We start from the raw sequence: 13,657 nt of genomic DNA on the forward strand, positions 1-13,657 counted from the left end.
TCTTACCATTAATTCATTATAAAATTGGATATTATTAAGGAGATATTAATATATATATTAAAGTAGTACATCACTCACATCAGGGAGTTCTCAAAAATTTGCAAGTAATCCTGTGAGCTAACAAAGTTCTCCTGAACAAATAAACTTTTCTGTCACTGTCCAGGTCCTTACTGAAATATTTAGAAATGTTAATTGTTCTTTGTGTAGCTTCACCCTGTACCCCAGAATTTCTGTAGTCATTTTTAAACCTGTGGGTCACAGCATATCCTTTTGCTATTGAAAAACTGCTATATGCAGTCTGTGTTGCTATGGATCCTTCTTTTATTTACATGTGGAAACATTGGAATAGCATGCTTCAAAACAAATTTCTTCTGTATCCTAGCAGAGGAAGATATAAACAAGATATTCTGTAAACTGTCTCACAAAATCCTTGCCTGTCATCTTTTTCTCTTTTTTGAATGAACGTGGTCGTTTATTCCGGTCAACGAGCTAAAATGACGGGTGGGGTAAATTCTCCCATGTGAAAAACACCTTTAAGAATTCTTTCTTTTGCTCTTGATTGAATGTACATCTCAAGTTCCCAAGGATCTTCCAGAAATCAATAACATCAAACTCCTTTTTAATGAATTCTTAAATGCTTTTCCTGAGACAGTGAATAGTTTCTCTGCTGTAGCAAATGGCATATTTACTTTTCTTGCAGCATGCAGCGTGTTTTGATTTATCAAATATGATGCTGTAGTAATTTATAACTTCTGCTAAAATTATATTTAAATCAAAATTTGTCTACCAACCAAGAGGAAAATAAAAAAAAACTCCCTGGGAGATTAAAACTGTATGCCAGGCTGCAACTCGAACTCGGGACCTATGCCTTTCCGGGCAAGTGCTCTACAGGATTTCTGTATCGGAATTTCTGGATAGGAAAATAGTCTGTCAAATGACTAACTTTGATATATAAAGACCAACTACTATGATTTTAATTTTAATTTTTTTCTTTTGTGGTGCAAAGGTTTTTGTAAGTAATTATACAATTTTTGATCAGTTAATTTTCCTTGTTCAATTGCTCTTATCCACCTTCATTTGTTTTTATATAATGCTCCATAAAATCAATATTTCATACACTATATCTTAGTTGTTTATTCAATATTGAACACATTCTTATTCCAGAATTTGAGAGTGGACAGTATATTTAATCATTTACTTTATTTGAGAGCCACGGAGCTCAACCGCCATTAACATAGATAAATAGATGTTGTAATTTAATCACTTACTGCTTACCAAGCATAATTATAACTTATAAAAATGTGAAACAGATGGTTTTTTGGATATATGCAATTACATTATCCTATTTAATTGTTTCATCTGTCTATTGAATTAATGGTATCAATCATTGCCTGATGATCCTGTGAAACAGCTTTACACATTTCTTCAGAGATTAACTATACCTGTTGCTTTTAACATACTCTAAATAGGGAAAAATTGCCACACTATGAAGGAGTTAACCAAACGGGATGGGATGGAGTGGAAACTGGTAGATGTGACATACATGTACAGACAAATAAATGATTACAACTTCAGAAAATTGGATGATTTATTCAAGAGAAAGAGCTTTATAAATTGAATAAGTCAATAATTCCCAATGCCCTTATGCAAATAGTAATTCAGCTTGGCACTGACTGATAGAGTTGTTGGATGCCCAACCTGGGGGATATCATGCAAATTCTCTCCAATTGATATATCTGGAGTATCCTCTCTTAATGACCATGTAACAGAAGTTAACATGATTGTCATAATCATTTTCATGCAGCTCTTTATGAAGACAGATGTGGCAGTGATATCAATGGAGAATGCATATGACACTTGCCTATCTCATTCCACTTCCTTGTGTGTGTGATTGTGTGGGAGCTAACATTTGGATCATCTGCAACACCAGCAAGAACGTTAATTTCCTTCTCTTCTGTCATCACTTGTTTCCTTTTGTTATGTTGCCTATGTGTTACACTACCATTTTCATGTATCTAATTGAAGAGGTTGATAAATAATTGCTGAGATAATTCAGATATCTTGCTGCATACACCATTCAAGAACAAACTGCACTCTTCCTATACTCTCCATACACCATGAGCATATTGTCTTTTTCTGCACTGCTACATATCATTGTCCACTCATTGCTTGGGCTGTCACTGACTAACAAGTTGCAATGCCCTCAATGAACATACAAACTCACTTATAGTTTCAAGATGGCGGTGAGAAAAGGTTCACGAAAATCGAGTTCCGTGAAAAACGTAAAAAAGAATGTGTCTTTATGTATTCAGTGCAAAAAAAAAAGTATCGTTGTTCGACCTGGAAAATGTTACTGCTCCGAAGTTAAAGCAGAAAACGCAAACGAAATCATCATAAGATCAAAATCTAGTGAAAAAACCGTGGCAAATGCAAATTCAGTGACATCGATATGTAAACATTGCGATGATTTTCGTCTCATTTTAACTGCAAAAAACAGTGAAATCAGTGAACTTAAAAGGACTGTAGCCTTATTGTAGAAACAGCTGCAACATCTTGGCTGTGAAACTCAACAAACCGAGCATCGTCTGAACCTGGAAGAAATATCGGCTACGAGTGATGTAATCAAAGGAAGAACCCGAGCTACTATGGAAACCAGTACAAAACTTGGAAATAATAAAGTAAGTGCCTCAAATAGTTATAATGACAAACGTGATTCCACAAACAATGTCAATCAGGGACATATGAGTCCAGATTATAATTACAAACAACAACAGCCGTGCACTGTAAATTTTTCGCGCATGTAGCATCCGAAACAAAGAAATGTGATTAAAAAATCAGTCGACTGGCCTCAAGTATGCAAAAAAGAACAAAAAGTGTTGATTTTTGCCGATAATCATGGACGTCAGATATCAGATAAGGCAGCAGATACACAAACTAACGCAAGTGTCCAAGCCTTTGTCCAACCAGGAGCAGGCATTGCAGAAGTGACAAAAACAGTGGTAAAGTTGTGTGAAAACCTTAACCCAAAAGACTGTGTCCTAATTTGTGCAGGTGCGAATGATGTTGCCAGAGATAAAGGTAGTGAACTCATCACTGTTCTTGAAAGTGTGCTACCCAAATTAGGCAACACAAATGTAGCTGTTGTAAATCAACCACACAGATACGACCTTCTCCTTGGTCATGTGTAAATAAACTAATAGAAAGAGTAAACAAAGAGATAGATGCTGTATGCAAAAAGTTTCTGTATGTGAACTTAATAAATGTAAGCATGTTAGACAGGTCCATGCACACCAGCCATGGCCTTCATTTAAATCACAGTGGGAAGCAATTTTTGGTTGAAGAAATCTGTCGTCTAGCAAACTGGAGTCACAATAGGCTTAATATAGAAGCAGTCCAAAGTACTCTGGACAAATGGGTCATAAAGAAAGATGCGATGTCTTATAAAAAGGGTGAAATACATTTTTTTAGGGAAGTAGACTGTATCACAAAAAAATGTGATGCAGAATTAAATTGCAAATATAGACTGAAGATTGTACATCAGAATGTACAGTCATTAGCAAACAAAGTTGATGAAATAAATATACTCCTCAATAGTGAATGGAAAGATGTTTCAGCGTTATGTTTTTGTGAGCATTGGTTACAAAATGAGTTTTTCAGTACTTAAAATATTACATTTTAACGTTGCAAACTGCTTTTGTAGAATGGAATCAAAACATGGGGGAACTTGTGTATATGTAAAAGAAAATGTAGATTATACGAGTATAGCATCTGTTTGTAAACTTGGTTGAGAAAGAAACTTTGAAATCTTAGCTGTTGAGTTAATGTCTGAAAACACTATTATTTTATGTGTGTATAGATCTCCTGTTAGCAACATAAGCGTTTTTTTAAAAAAAATTGGACCTTACGTTAGGCAAACTTATGACAACTGGGAAAACAGTGGTACTATGTGGTGATTTAATATTGACTTTCTGAGCCATAGCCCTCGCAGGGAAACGTTTTTAAATATTATAAAAGCCTACAATCTTTGTCTTACTGTTAGCTCTCCAACACATGTAACTACAACTAGTGCCACTCTCCTTCATCAGGTATGTATAAACATACATCAGAAAACTTTGATACCAGCTGTAGTGACCACCTTTCACAATTACTGACCATACCTGTAAATCACATTTCGACCAGTATAGAAAATGTTATCCATAAAAGGATTTATAGTGGGAAAAATATTGAATACTTCCAGTACCTAGCCGGCCGCGGTGGTCTAGCGGTTCTAGGCGCTCAGTCCGGAACCGCGCGACCGCTACGGTCGCAGGTTCGAATCCTGCCGTGGGCATGGATGTGTGTGATGTCCTTAGGTTAGTTAGGTTTAAGTAGTTCTAAGTTCTAGGGGACTGATGACCACAGATGTTAAGTCCCATAGTGCTCAGAGCCATCCAGTACCTAATCAGTGAACAATCTTGGAGAGAAGTATGTGATACCTCTAATACTAATGAAAAGATGGAACATTTTTTGAACATTTTCTAGCATAATTTTGACATAGCTTTTCCACAAAGGAAATTGATTTCCAAAAGCACAGATAGATTCAAAAACTGGGTTACACCAGGTATCAGAGTATCTTGTAAAAGGAAGCGGGAACCTTTTCTGCAGTCAAAAACTCGCAGCAGTTCAGAATTTATTAATTATTTCCAAAAAACAAGCTAGTTTTGAAACGTGTCATAAAGGAGGCAAACATTAAGGAAAATGACAAATATATTATGAAGTCATCCAATAAAACTAAGTCCATGTGGAAAGCTGTGCAGGATCTTACGGGGAAGAAGACAACTCACAAAAATATTATGATATCACATGATGACAAGAATGTCACTGACCGTAGGGTATTTGCAAACAGTTTCAATTCTTACTATGCAACTGTTTCTGGAAAATTATTGAAGGAAAAATTTGGAAATCCATCTAATACAACATGGAAAGAACTTTCAGCTATTGAAATAAATAATATTTCCATGTTCCTCACTCCAGTAAGCCCAACAGAGCTCCTAAATACCATTAATTCACTGAAGAGTAAGTATTCAACTGGTATTGATGATATTCCAGATTATATTATAAAATAACAGCAAGACAAATACTTTCACCTTTATTGGACATATGCAATTCATCCTTATCATGTGGTGTCTTCCCTCAACTGAAAATGGCAAAAGTGATACCTCTATATAAAAAAGGTGATCATCAATGTATGGGTAACTATGGGTAACCTGTGTCTCTGTCGTCAGCGGTTTCCAAAATTATTGAATAAGTCTTCCTTTCGAAACTAATTACATTCTTCAACAAGAATAATATTATTTTTGGATGTTAACATGGCTTCAGACCACAGACATCAATTGAAACTTCCACTTTAATCTGATAAACCATGTCTTAAATGCAGTGGACAACCACAGAAATATCTCAGGTTTATTCTTGGACGTAACAAAAGCTTTTGATGTGATTGATAATTCTATACTCCTGAGGAAGCTCGAATGGTATTGTGTAAGAGGTGTGCCAAATCAGTGGATTAAATCGTGTTTGGAATATCGCTCTCAGGCAACTGAAATTAAGTACATGGAAGGACATGAACTCCATGTACACCTTTCAGAACCATGTAGACTAAGTCATGTTGTTCCACAGGGCTCCATTTTAGGTCCCTTTCTTTTTTTGGTCTACATTAATGATTTCCCATCACACGTTAGGGATTCTGAACCAGTACTGTTTGCAGATGATACCAGTCTATTGATTGAAGGGAATAATGAAGAAAATCTTACTGCATCTGCAAAAGATATTACAAAAGGAGTGTCTGAATGACTTACCAGAAACAGGCTAATACTTAATCCCCAAAAAACGGTACTGGTGAATTTCCACACTGATCAAAATAAAAATCCGGCACAACCTGTAAAATGTATAGATAACCAATAGTCAAAACATTAGTGCTGTCAATGAAACTAAATTTCTTGGGATTCATATCCAGGAAAATCTTAAATGGACCACTCATATCACAGCCCTAAATTCAAAACTAGCAAAAATGAGCTATGTCGTAAGAATTCTCTACAACAGTACTAGTGCAGAAACAGTTAGGGCTGTATACTTTGCTCATGTACATTCAATACTGAAGTACGGTATCATTTTCTGGGGAAATGTACATCAGGCCATAACAGTTTTCAGGAAACAAAAGGCAATTATAAGAATAATGAAACAAGTGAGCAGCAGAAAATCATGCAAACCTTTCTTTAAAGATCCTACCCCTTCCCTGTATTTATATACTGGAAGTAGTCACGCATGTCAAAAAAAGCATACTGAGAAAAAAAAGAAACCTTTTTCCTCAAAACGAAAGTGTCAATGATTACAGTACCAGGTCAGACAGTGAAATACATGTTAATCGTTGTAACACCACATTATGCCAAAAAGGTGTATATCATGCAGGAACAAAACTTAACAACAGATTACCAAGACATTACCGAATTACAAAGCTTTAAAAAGTCTGTGACATCCTACCTTCTGAAAAACTGCTACTATTCAATCTCACAGTATCTTACGCAAGAAAAAATGTAATTTGTATCTTTAATTGTGGAAATAAGTTATAAATGTACAGTATTTCAAAAATTTGTAATTATTAATTGTATAGATCCAATTTGCCATAAAAAATTTATAAAATATATGTTTGACATTTGAAAAACCAATAGCTAAAAAGATTTTCTGTCCAATATCCTGTGTACAATATATGTACTTAAAAAGAGATTTATATGGACAAATAAGTAAATAAATAAATAAATAAAGTAACCAAACATACCAGCATTGTATCTAGCAACTATGCAGGCTGAATGGCTCAAACATGTGTGGTGGTGAACTTATCAAAATATGGGATCTCATAAATGACTCACACTAGAATCCTGTAACAAACACCACTGAAATTCTAATCATTAAAATCCTGAGCTGGTTGGAGGGCCGTGCCCATAAAGCTCCAAATTTTCTCAATTGGGAAAACATCCAGCGACCTTGTTCATCAAGGTGTGGTTCAATATGCATGAAGACAACTAGTAGAAACTCTTACTGACTGTGGGTGAGCATTATCTTGCAGGTGTGTATGACCAGGATGGCTTACCAGATGGCCAACAAAACAGGGCATAGAATATTGTCGATGTACCACTGTTCTCTAAGAGTGACATGGATGATAACAAAAGGGGTACTGCTGTGAAAAGAAATGGCCTGGAATCTCATTGACTGAAGTAGAATTGTCCTCAGTGATGAGTCCCACTTTGAACTGAGTCTCAATTACGAGCAAAGACATGTGTAGAGATGCCCTGGAGAGTGGTGGTATACCAACCTGACTGTCACCCACCATATGGCCTGACAGCCAGAAGTGATGGTTTGAGGTGTCTTTTCTTTTCTAAACAGGACTCCTTTGGTTGTCATCCATGGCTCCCTTACAGCACAGCAGTGCATCAACAATATTCTATGCTCCATTTTGTTGTCCTTTGTAGCAAGCCATCCATTTCAGCAAGATAATGTCCTCCTGTGCATGGTAAAAGTTCCTACTGCTTATTTCCGTGCTTACCAAACTCTGCCTTGGCTAGCAAGCTCCCCACTTAAGAACATTTGGAGCATTGTGGGCAGCTCCCTTAATGCATGAGTTAGAATTTGGCACAGTATCCCTCAGGAGCACATACAGCAACTTTATCAATCAACACCAAGCTAAATAATTGCTTTCAAAAGGGCCAGAGGTGAACCAATGAGCTATTTACTTACTCAACTTGTGAAGCTCTTTCTCTTGAATAAATCATTACATTTTTATGAAATTGTAATCATTTCTTTCGCTATATACATACGTACATCTAAACTATATGAAACTTTACAAAATACCAAGAATATTTTCCACTCCACATTAGCCTAGTAAATGTCCATATTAACCTTCACATATTGTACTTCAAAAACATATGTGATAATACTTTGTAAAATATTTTCTCACAAATTGAGACGAACCTTTCACCATTTTGTAATAAAGTATGTAATTTCAGGATTGATCTCAAAAACCAGCATGTGGAGTATGATTTAACAATGCCACGCCTTGAGCTCCTCTGTATCTACAATGTAAGTGGGAAGGTGCTTCTATTGCCCATCGTTGGGAATGGGCCAGGCAATATAACACTAAGTAAGTAAATTCAATGACTTCTCTGTTAGTATTTATGTTCCTGAACAACAGGATTTGGTTATACATTTAGTTGTTAGAGTAAGATCATTTTCTGTGGAATGTCTCAAGAGAATTATTCAAAATACATACTAATTGGAGGAAAATCTGCTAAATCTACAAAGAGAGTGCATTGGCAGAAGAGGTAGTTTCTGTTTATTGCTTATTATTTTCAAAAGGTAACATTACATGACTTGATGAACACTATGATTATATGTCAAGATGTTTATCAAGAACATTACACCTGATAAAATGATAGGCTACAGTGAGCATCCTATGGGTGATCCACACTTAACTGATGCCATGCTGTGGGTGTAAAAAAGAAAGCTTCTGAATTAACATAGATGTTAAGATGTGGCTGGCAGCAGAACAACTGAAAATGCTCTGTGAGAATGAGCATCAGTCAAGCAGTCTCTAAGGTTTTCTATAGTGAAGAACGTCATTGTCCTTTGGGTTTCTGTTCAAAGTGTGAGTAGAATTTTGGTTGTGCAGTATATGATAACATTGTCTAAAAACAAAGCAAAAGACAAGTGAAACCTGGTAAGTCTTTTGTCATGAATTTCAAAAATACATTTGAAGTTTCACCTGCGGCTGTTTATACCTAAATGAGGCAGAAAATTTTCACTTCTGTGCAATAGGTAACCATTATGAACTTCTTGAAGATTTATTGTGTCTAATGACCTGAAGTTCTGTAATTAAATCTACAATGTAGTCTCTGCACTTTTTCTAGAGAGAATGGTTGACAAGAACAGTACCCCAACAGCTGTAATGCTAAATTTTATACAGATTCATTTGCAATATATAGGTGAACTTGAAGAAGACAAGCAGTTCCAACAGAATTGATATTAGCTGATATCTGATATGTGTCACTTTTTATTTTTAGCTGAAAGATATATATTCCTTGATCATCTTACCACATTTGTGTGATGACCTTAGTTATAGCACATGATTTGATTTCATGTGTGATTCTTGAGTTTCTCCCGGCGTATTTGATAATCAAAATATCCACGGGTATGCTGCCGGTCTATAGTGTCCAACGGGCACAATATTTCGGCGATCAAACATGTCGCCATCATCAGGTGAACTGACGGACTGAGCTCCTGTGAACGTGCCGGCACGGAGATCCGTACGCTATGGCTGCTCGGAGGGAACTGGGTTTGGTCGCGGCGGCGGCCGATTTAAATACCCTCCGCCCGCGGCGCGCTCCCTCCGCCGTCCGCGCCCAGCGCCACGGTCGCGCGGTGGAACAGATTGCGACGGCGTCTGAGATGACGTCGGTGTGATGGCTCTGTCCGCCGTGGTCGTCACAACTATACGTCTGCTCGATTTACTCTTGATTAACCCGATCGCTGGTTCCCAAGCCTTGCTAAGATTATAGCCACAGTCCCGGTTTATGAGGTCGTCATTGGTGCGAATTTCGATGGCCTCTCTAACAACGCTGTCCCAGTATCTCGACGTCTGTACCAGAATCCTCGTGCGGTCATACTCCATGGCGTGATTTTCCGACAAACAATGTTCAGCGACCGCCGACTTGCTCGGATACATCAGTCGAGTGTGCCTTCGTTGTTAGAGAGGCCATCGAAATTCGCACCAATGACGACCTCATAAACCGGGACTGTGGCTATAATCTTAGCAAGGCTTGGGAACCAGCGATCGGGTTAATCAAGAGTAAATCGAGCAGACGTATAGTTGTGACGACCACGGCGGACAGAGCCATCACACCGACGTCATCTCAGACGCCGTCGCAATCTGTTCCACCGCGCGACCGTGGCGCTGGGCGCGGACGGCGGAGGGAGCGCGCCGCGGGCGGAGGGTATTTAAATCGGCCTCCGCCGCGACCAAACCCAGTTCCCTCCGAGCAGCCATAGCGTACGGATCTCCGTGCCGGCACGTTCACAGGAGCTCAGTCCGTCAGTTCACCTGATGATGGCGACATGTTTGATCGCCGAAATATTGTGCCCGTTGGACACTATAGACCGGCAGCATACCCGTGGATATTTTGATGATTTCATGTGATTTTTTCCTTTGAGTATATATAAAAAACAGATTAACAAATACTGTCCCTGAATTAATGAAAAATTAAAATAAGATTAAAGTTAGCAAGTTAGAACTCCATAAAATAATAACCATACTAAATTAAGATGCCCATCTTATGTACAGGGTACCCATGAACTTAGACACAAATACAAAGTTCAGTCTTGCCCTTTCAGAGGAACCATCCCAGCATTTGGCTGGACTGATTTAGGGAAATCAGAAAAAATCTAAATCTTGATGGCTGGATGCAGATTTGAACCATCATCCTTCTGAATGTAAATCCAGTATTACTGAAAGCAGTCAGCTCTTTGGGGGCACATAAATTATTCATTTTTACCCTCATTTTTGTATTATTAAAATAAAGTTTGCTATACTGATTAAAATCATCAGTTAGACTATCATGATTGCTGGTAATAGTTGCTGTAGCAAACAAAAATTATTTATAATGTTTACTTTTGTCTTCAAATGCAGTCTTTTCTTCACTTCCATGAATCTTTTCAGGCATGCTGGGTTCCACTGAAACATTGTGTGAATGAGTGAATATGGAAAGACCTATTTGTTCACAGTAGCACACTGTAATCTAATGTATGTAATGTTTGGAGATAGTGATAAATTTAGGATATTACTATGGGTAGATGAATATTTGCCAACACTGTACAACAAAATGTAATAACTTCACTTATAAGAATACTCAGTTCTTTATCTGTCATGGCAGATGTTATTGTATTTGACACATTCTGATTCCATTTGCAGTTGGTGTGAAGATACGCTACATATATGATTTTGGGTTTGAGTCCCGAACACGTGATGGTGAGACTAAATCATTTGCCATTCCCAAGAACAGCAAATTGGAATACAATGTCACACGTGCCTACATCCACCTTGATAATCTCTTCAATGGTGACAAATTATTAGGTATGTGAAAATTACCTTAGTAATAATTAGTAAGGTATTAAATCTCTCATATGTAACATGTAGCTTTATTCTGTATCCTATGTTAATACTGGTTATGGAAGATTTAAACAAATGGGCATGGTTTTCTGAAATTACTGAGGGATCTTAGGACATTCATTACAAATCAAAAATGTGTTAAACATTTGTCAGTGTGCTTTCTGGAAACCTGCATTTTCCATTATGAAGTAGTTGTGCAAGAAGTTTGCCATTGTAAGCACAGGACTTGTTTAATTCTGCCTTGGTCAAACATACTTACGAGTCTACAAGTTTAGTGCTGAGGTCATTCAAAGCAAATGAATTTCATATGAAAAGTAATAGGTACAAAAAGTGGAGGCAAGTCTCTGATTTTTAGGACTCCATTGTATTTGAGAATTTTCAGACACAAACCTATAGTTTTATAAGTTATCAGTATGAATGTTTTGAATATGTAACTTATTTCATAGCAAATTAGCATTTGTGATTCACAGTTCCTTTGCAGTTACTGCCTGAGACTATATCACTCATGAACTTTTTGTATATCAATGCCTATAAACACACATTTTTGAGAAGTTGCAGAAGCTGCCATTGTTCTGTGCATAATCTAATTGGTAGCAAATCAGTATTTCTAATTTAGTTACTGTTTGTTTCAAGTATAGTTTACCCTTAAAAAGGAGTAGACCTGTATATTATCTACATTTATCATAAATTAACTAACTGTTTCTGAGTTTAATAACAACTAGAATTAACCACAAAAAGTTTTACTAAACTAGTTCTCTTTGCCACAGGTTTTTCTGTTGCCTTAATAGAGACAGGGAGTTAGCAACCTTTTAACTCAACAGATTAAAAAATAGCCAGCAGGCTTAATTTAAAGTTATTTCTTCATTGCACAGTAATCTACTGCCCAGCTAAAATGCAGCTCCACTGTGAATGCTTTGCTTGAATACAGAATAAGTTGGTAGGTATTCATAAGCAGCTGGAAATCACCCTGACTACTGTCAAATAATTGGCAGTAGCTGTGAGTTGTTGTGTTGGAAGAGCTCCTGAGAGTCTTGTGCCTGGGTACTGGTGCCAAAGATACCTCAATTACTATCCTCTTCTGTAGGTCCTGTCTCCTATGCAGAAAGTACAGAATATGTTATTGCTCATCCATTTGACTGTGAGTGGCATTTCAATGGCAGAGTTTCACATCCTGTTCACGTTGGACCGGGGCTGGGGAAGACTCGGGTGTTGTACCAATTCCACTAGCCAACAACTCTGAGGTGCTGTCTTTCACTGAAACTGAAACTGAGCCAGTGGGACTCACTTCACCTGTTGTGGGGAAACCTATTCTGTCTGATGTCAAGAGGAGGCAAATGCAGACGGGTAGGGATCTATTAATCATCAGCAGCTCAGACATACTGTGAATGATGGTATGCCTTAGGGAAATGGCACCAAGGGACAGGAAAGCACACAAGTTGCACTCAGTGTGTATGCCTGGGGGTCTCATTCAACATGTTGACTAGGCTATTCCAGCAGCCATTGAGGGAGCAGGGTACAACCAACTCCAAACTGAGGTGCATCTTGGAACAAATGATGCCTGTCATCTGAGCTCTGATGTCATACTTGGTTCATTCCAGCATCTGGCAAAGAAGACTGTGAAGACCTGCCTTGCACGTGGAATTTCAGTGAAGCTCACAATTTGCCACTGATCGTGGCCCTTTGGTTCTGAGTGAAGTGGAAGGACTTAATCAGATAGTTTGAAGTTTCTGTGACAATTTAGGCTGTGACTCCCTAGACTTGCAACATGGGGTTGAGATCTGTAGTCCCCCTACATGGATGAGGTGTGCATTACACATCTGAAGCTGCTACTCAGGTATCTGGCTCTGTGTGGGGTGCATACAAGGGTTTCTTAGATTAGGTAACTCTCTGTTCAGTCCAGATAACTGTGGCTGTAGGAAACCCAGAAGTATCAGTGTAGGATTGAAATATATGCATCCCACATATGAGAGTATTAAAATCCTAAAAGTTAACTACCAAAGCATTCACAACAAAGTGTCAGAGTTTGAAGCTCTCCTGAAAAGCCATAAAGCCCACATAATACTAGGCACAGAAAGCTGGTGGAAATTTTAAATTGATGACAGTGAGACTTTTGGGAGATATTTAAGTGTTTATTGAAATGGAGGTGTATTTTTTAACAGTAGACAAGAAACTCAAATTCACGAAGATAGCAATTTAAACTGATATGGGACTAATTGGGCAAGACTCAATGTCAGGGATGAGCAAGAGATGATACCTGGATCCTTCTATAGCCCACCAGACACATCTCCTTGTGTAACTGAAAACTGTAGGGAAAACCTTAGTTCACTTGTATGTAAGTTCCCCAGCAATACTGTAATCATCAGTGGAGACATTAATCATTGAACAATAAACTGAGAAAATTACAGTTCTGTTAGTGGTGAACATGATAAGACATCCTGTGGAACATTACTAAATACCTTCTCTGAA

At 37.7% G+C, this 13,657-nt stretch overlaps 1 protein-coding gene across 1 annotated transcript in view; it reads left to right on the forward strand.

The window, feature by feature from the left end:
• LOC126161828 (protein takeout-like) overlaps positions 1–13,657 on the forward strand; it is a 179,335-nt gene that overhangs the window by 137,468 nt on the left and 28,210 nt on the right. Inside the window, exons 4-5 of the mRNA XM_049917930.1 lie at positions 8,037–8,170; positions 10,994–11,155. Of these exons, the coding sequence (XP_049773887.1) occupies positions 8,037–8,170; positions 10,994–11,155 (296 nt within the window). The remainder of the gene's footprint in view (positions 1–8,036; positions 8,171–10,993; positions 11,156–13,657) is intronic.

This window comes from Schistocerca cancellata, chromosome 2 (genome assembly GCF_023864275.1).
Source record: "Schistocerca cancellata isolate TAMUIC-IGC-003103 chromosome 2, iqSchCanc2.1, whole genome shotgun sequence".
Classification (NCBI taxonomy): Eukaryota; Metazoa; Arthropoda; class Insecta; order Orthoptera; family Acrididae; genus Schistocerca; species Schistocerca cancellata.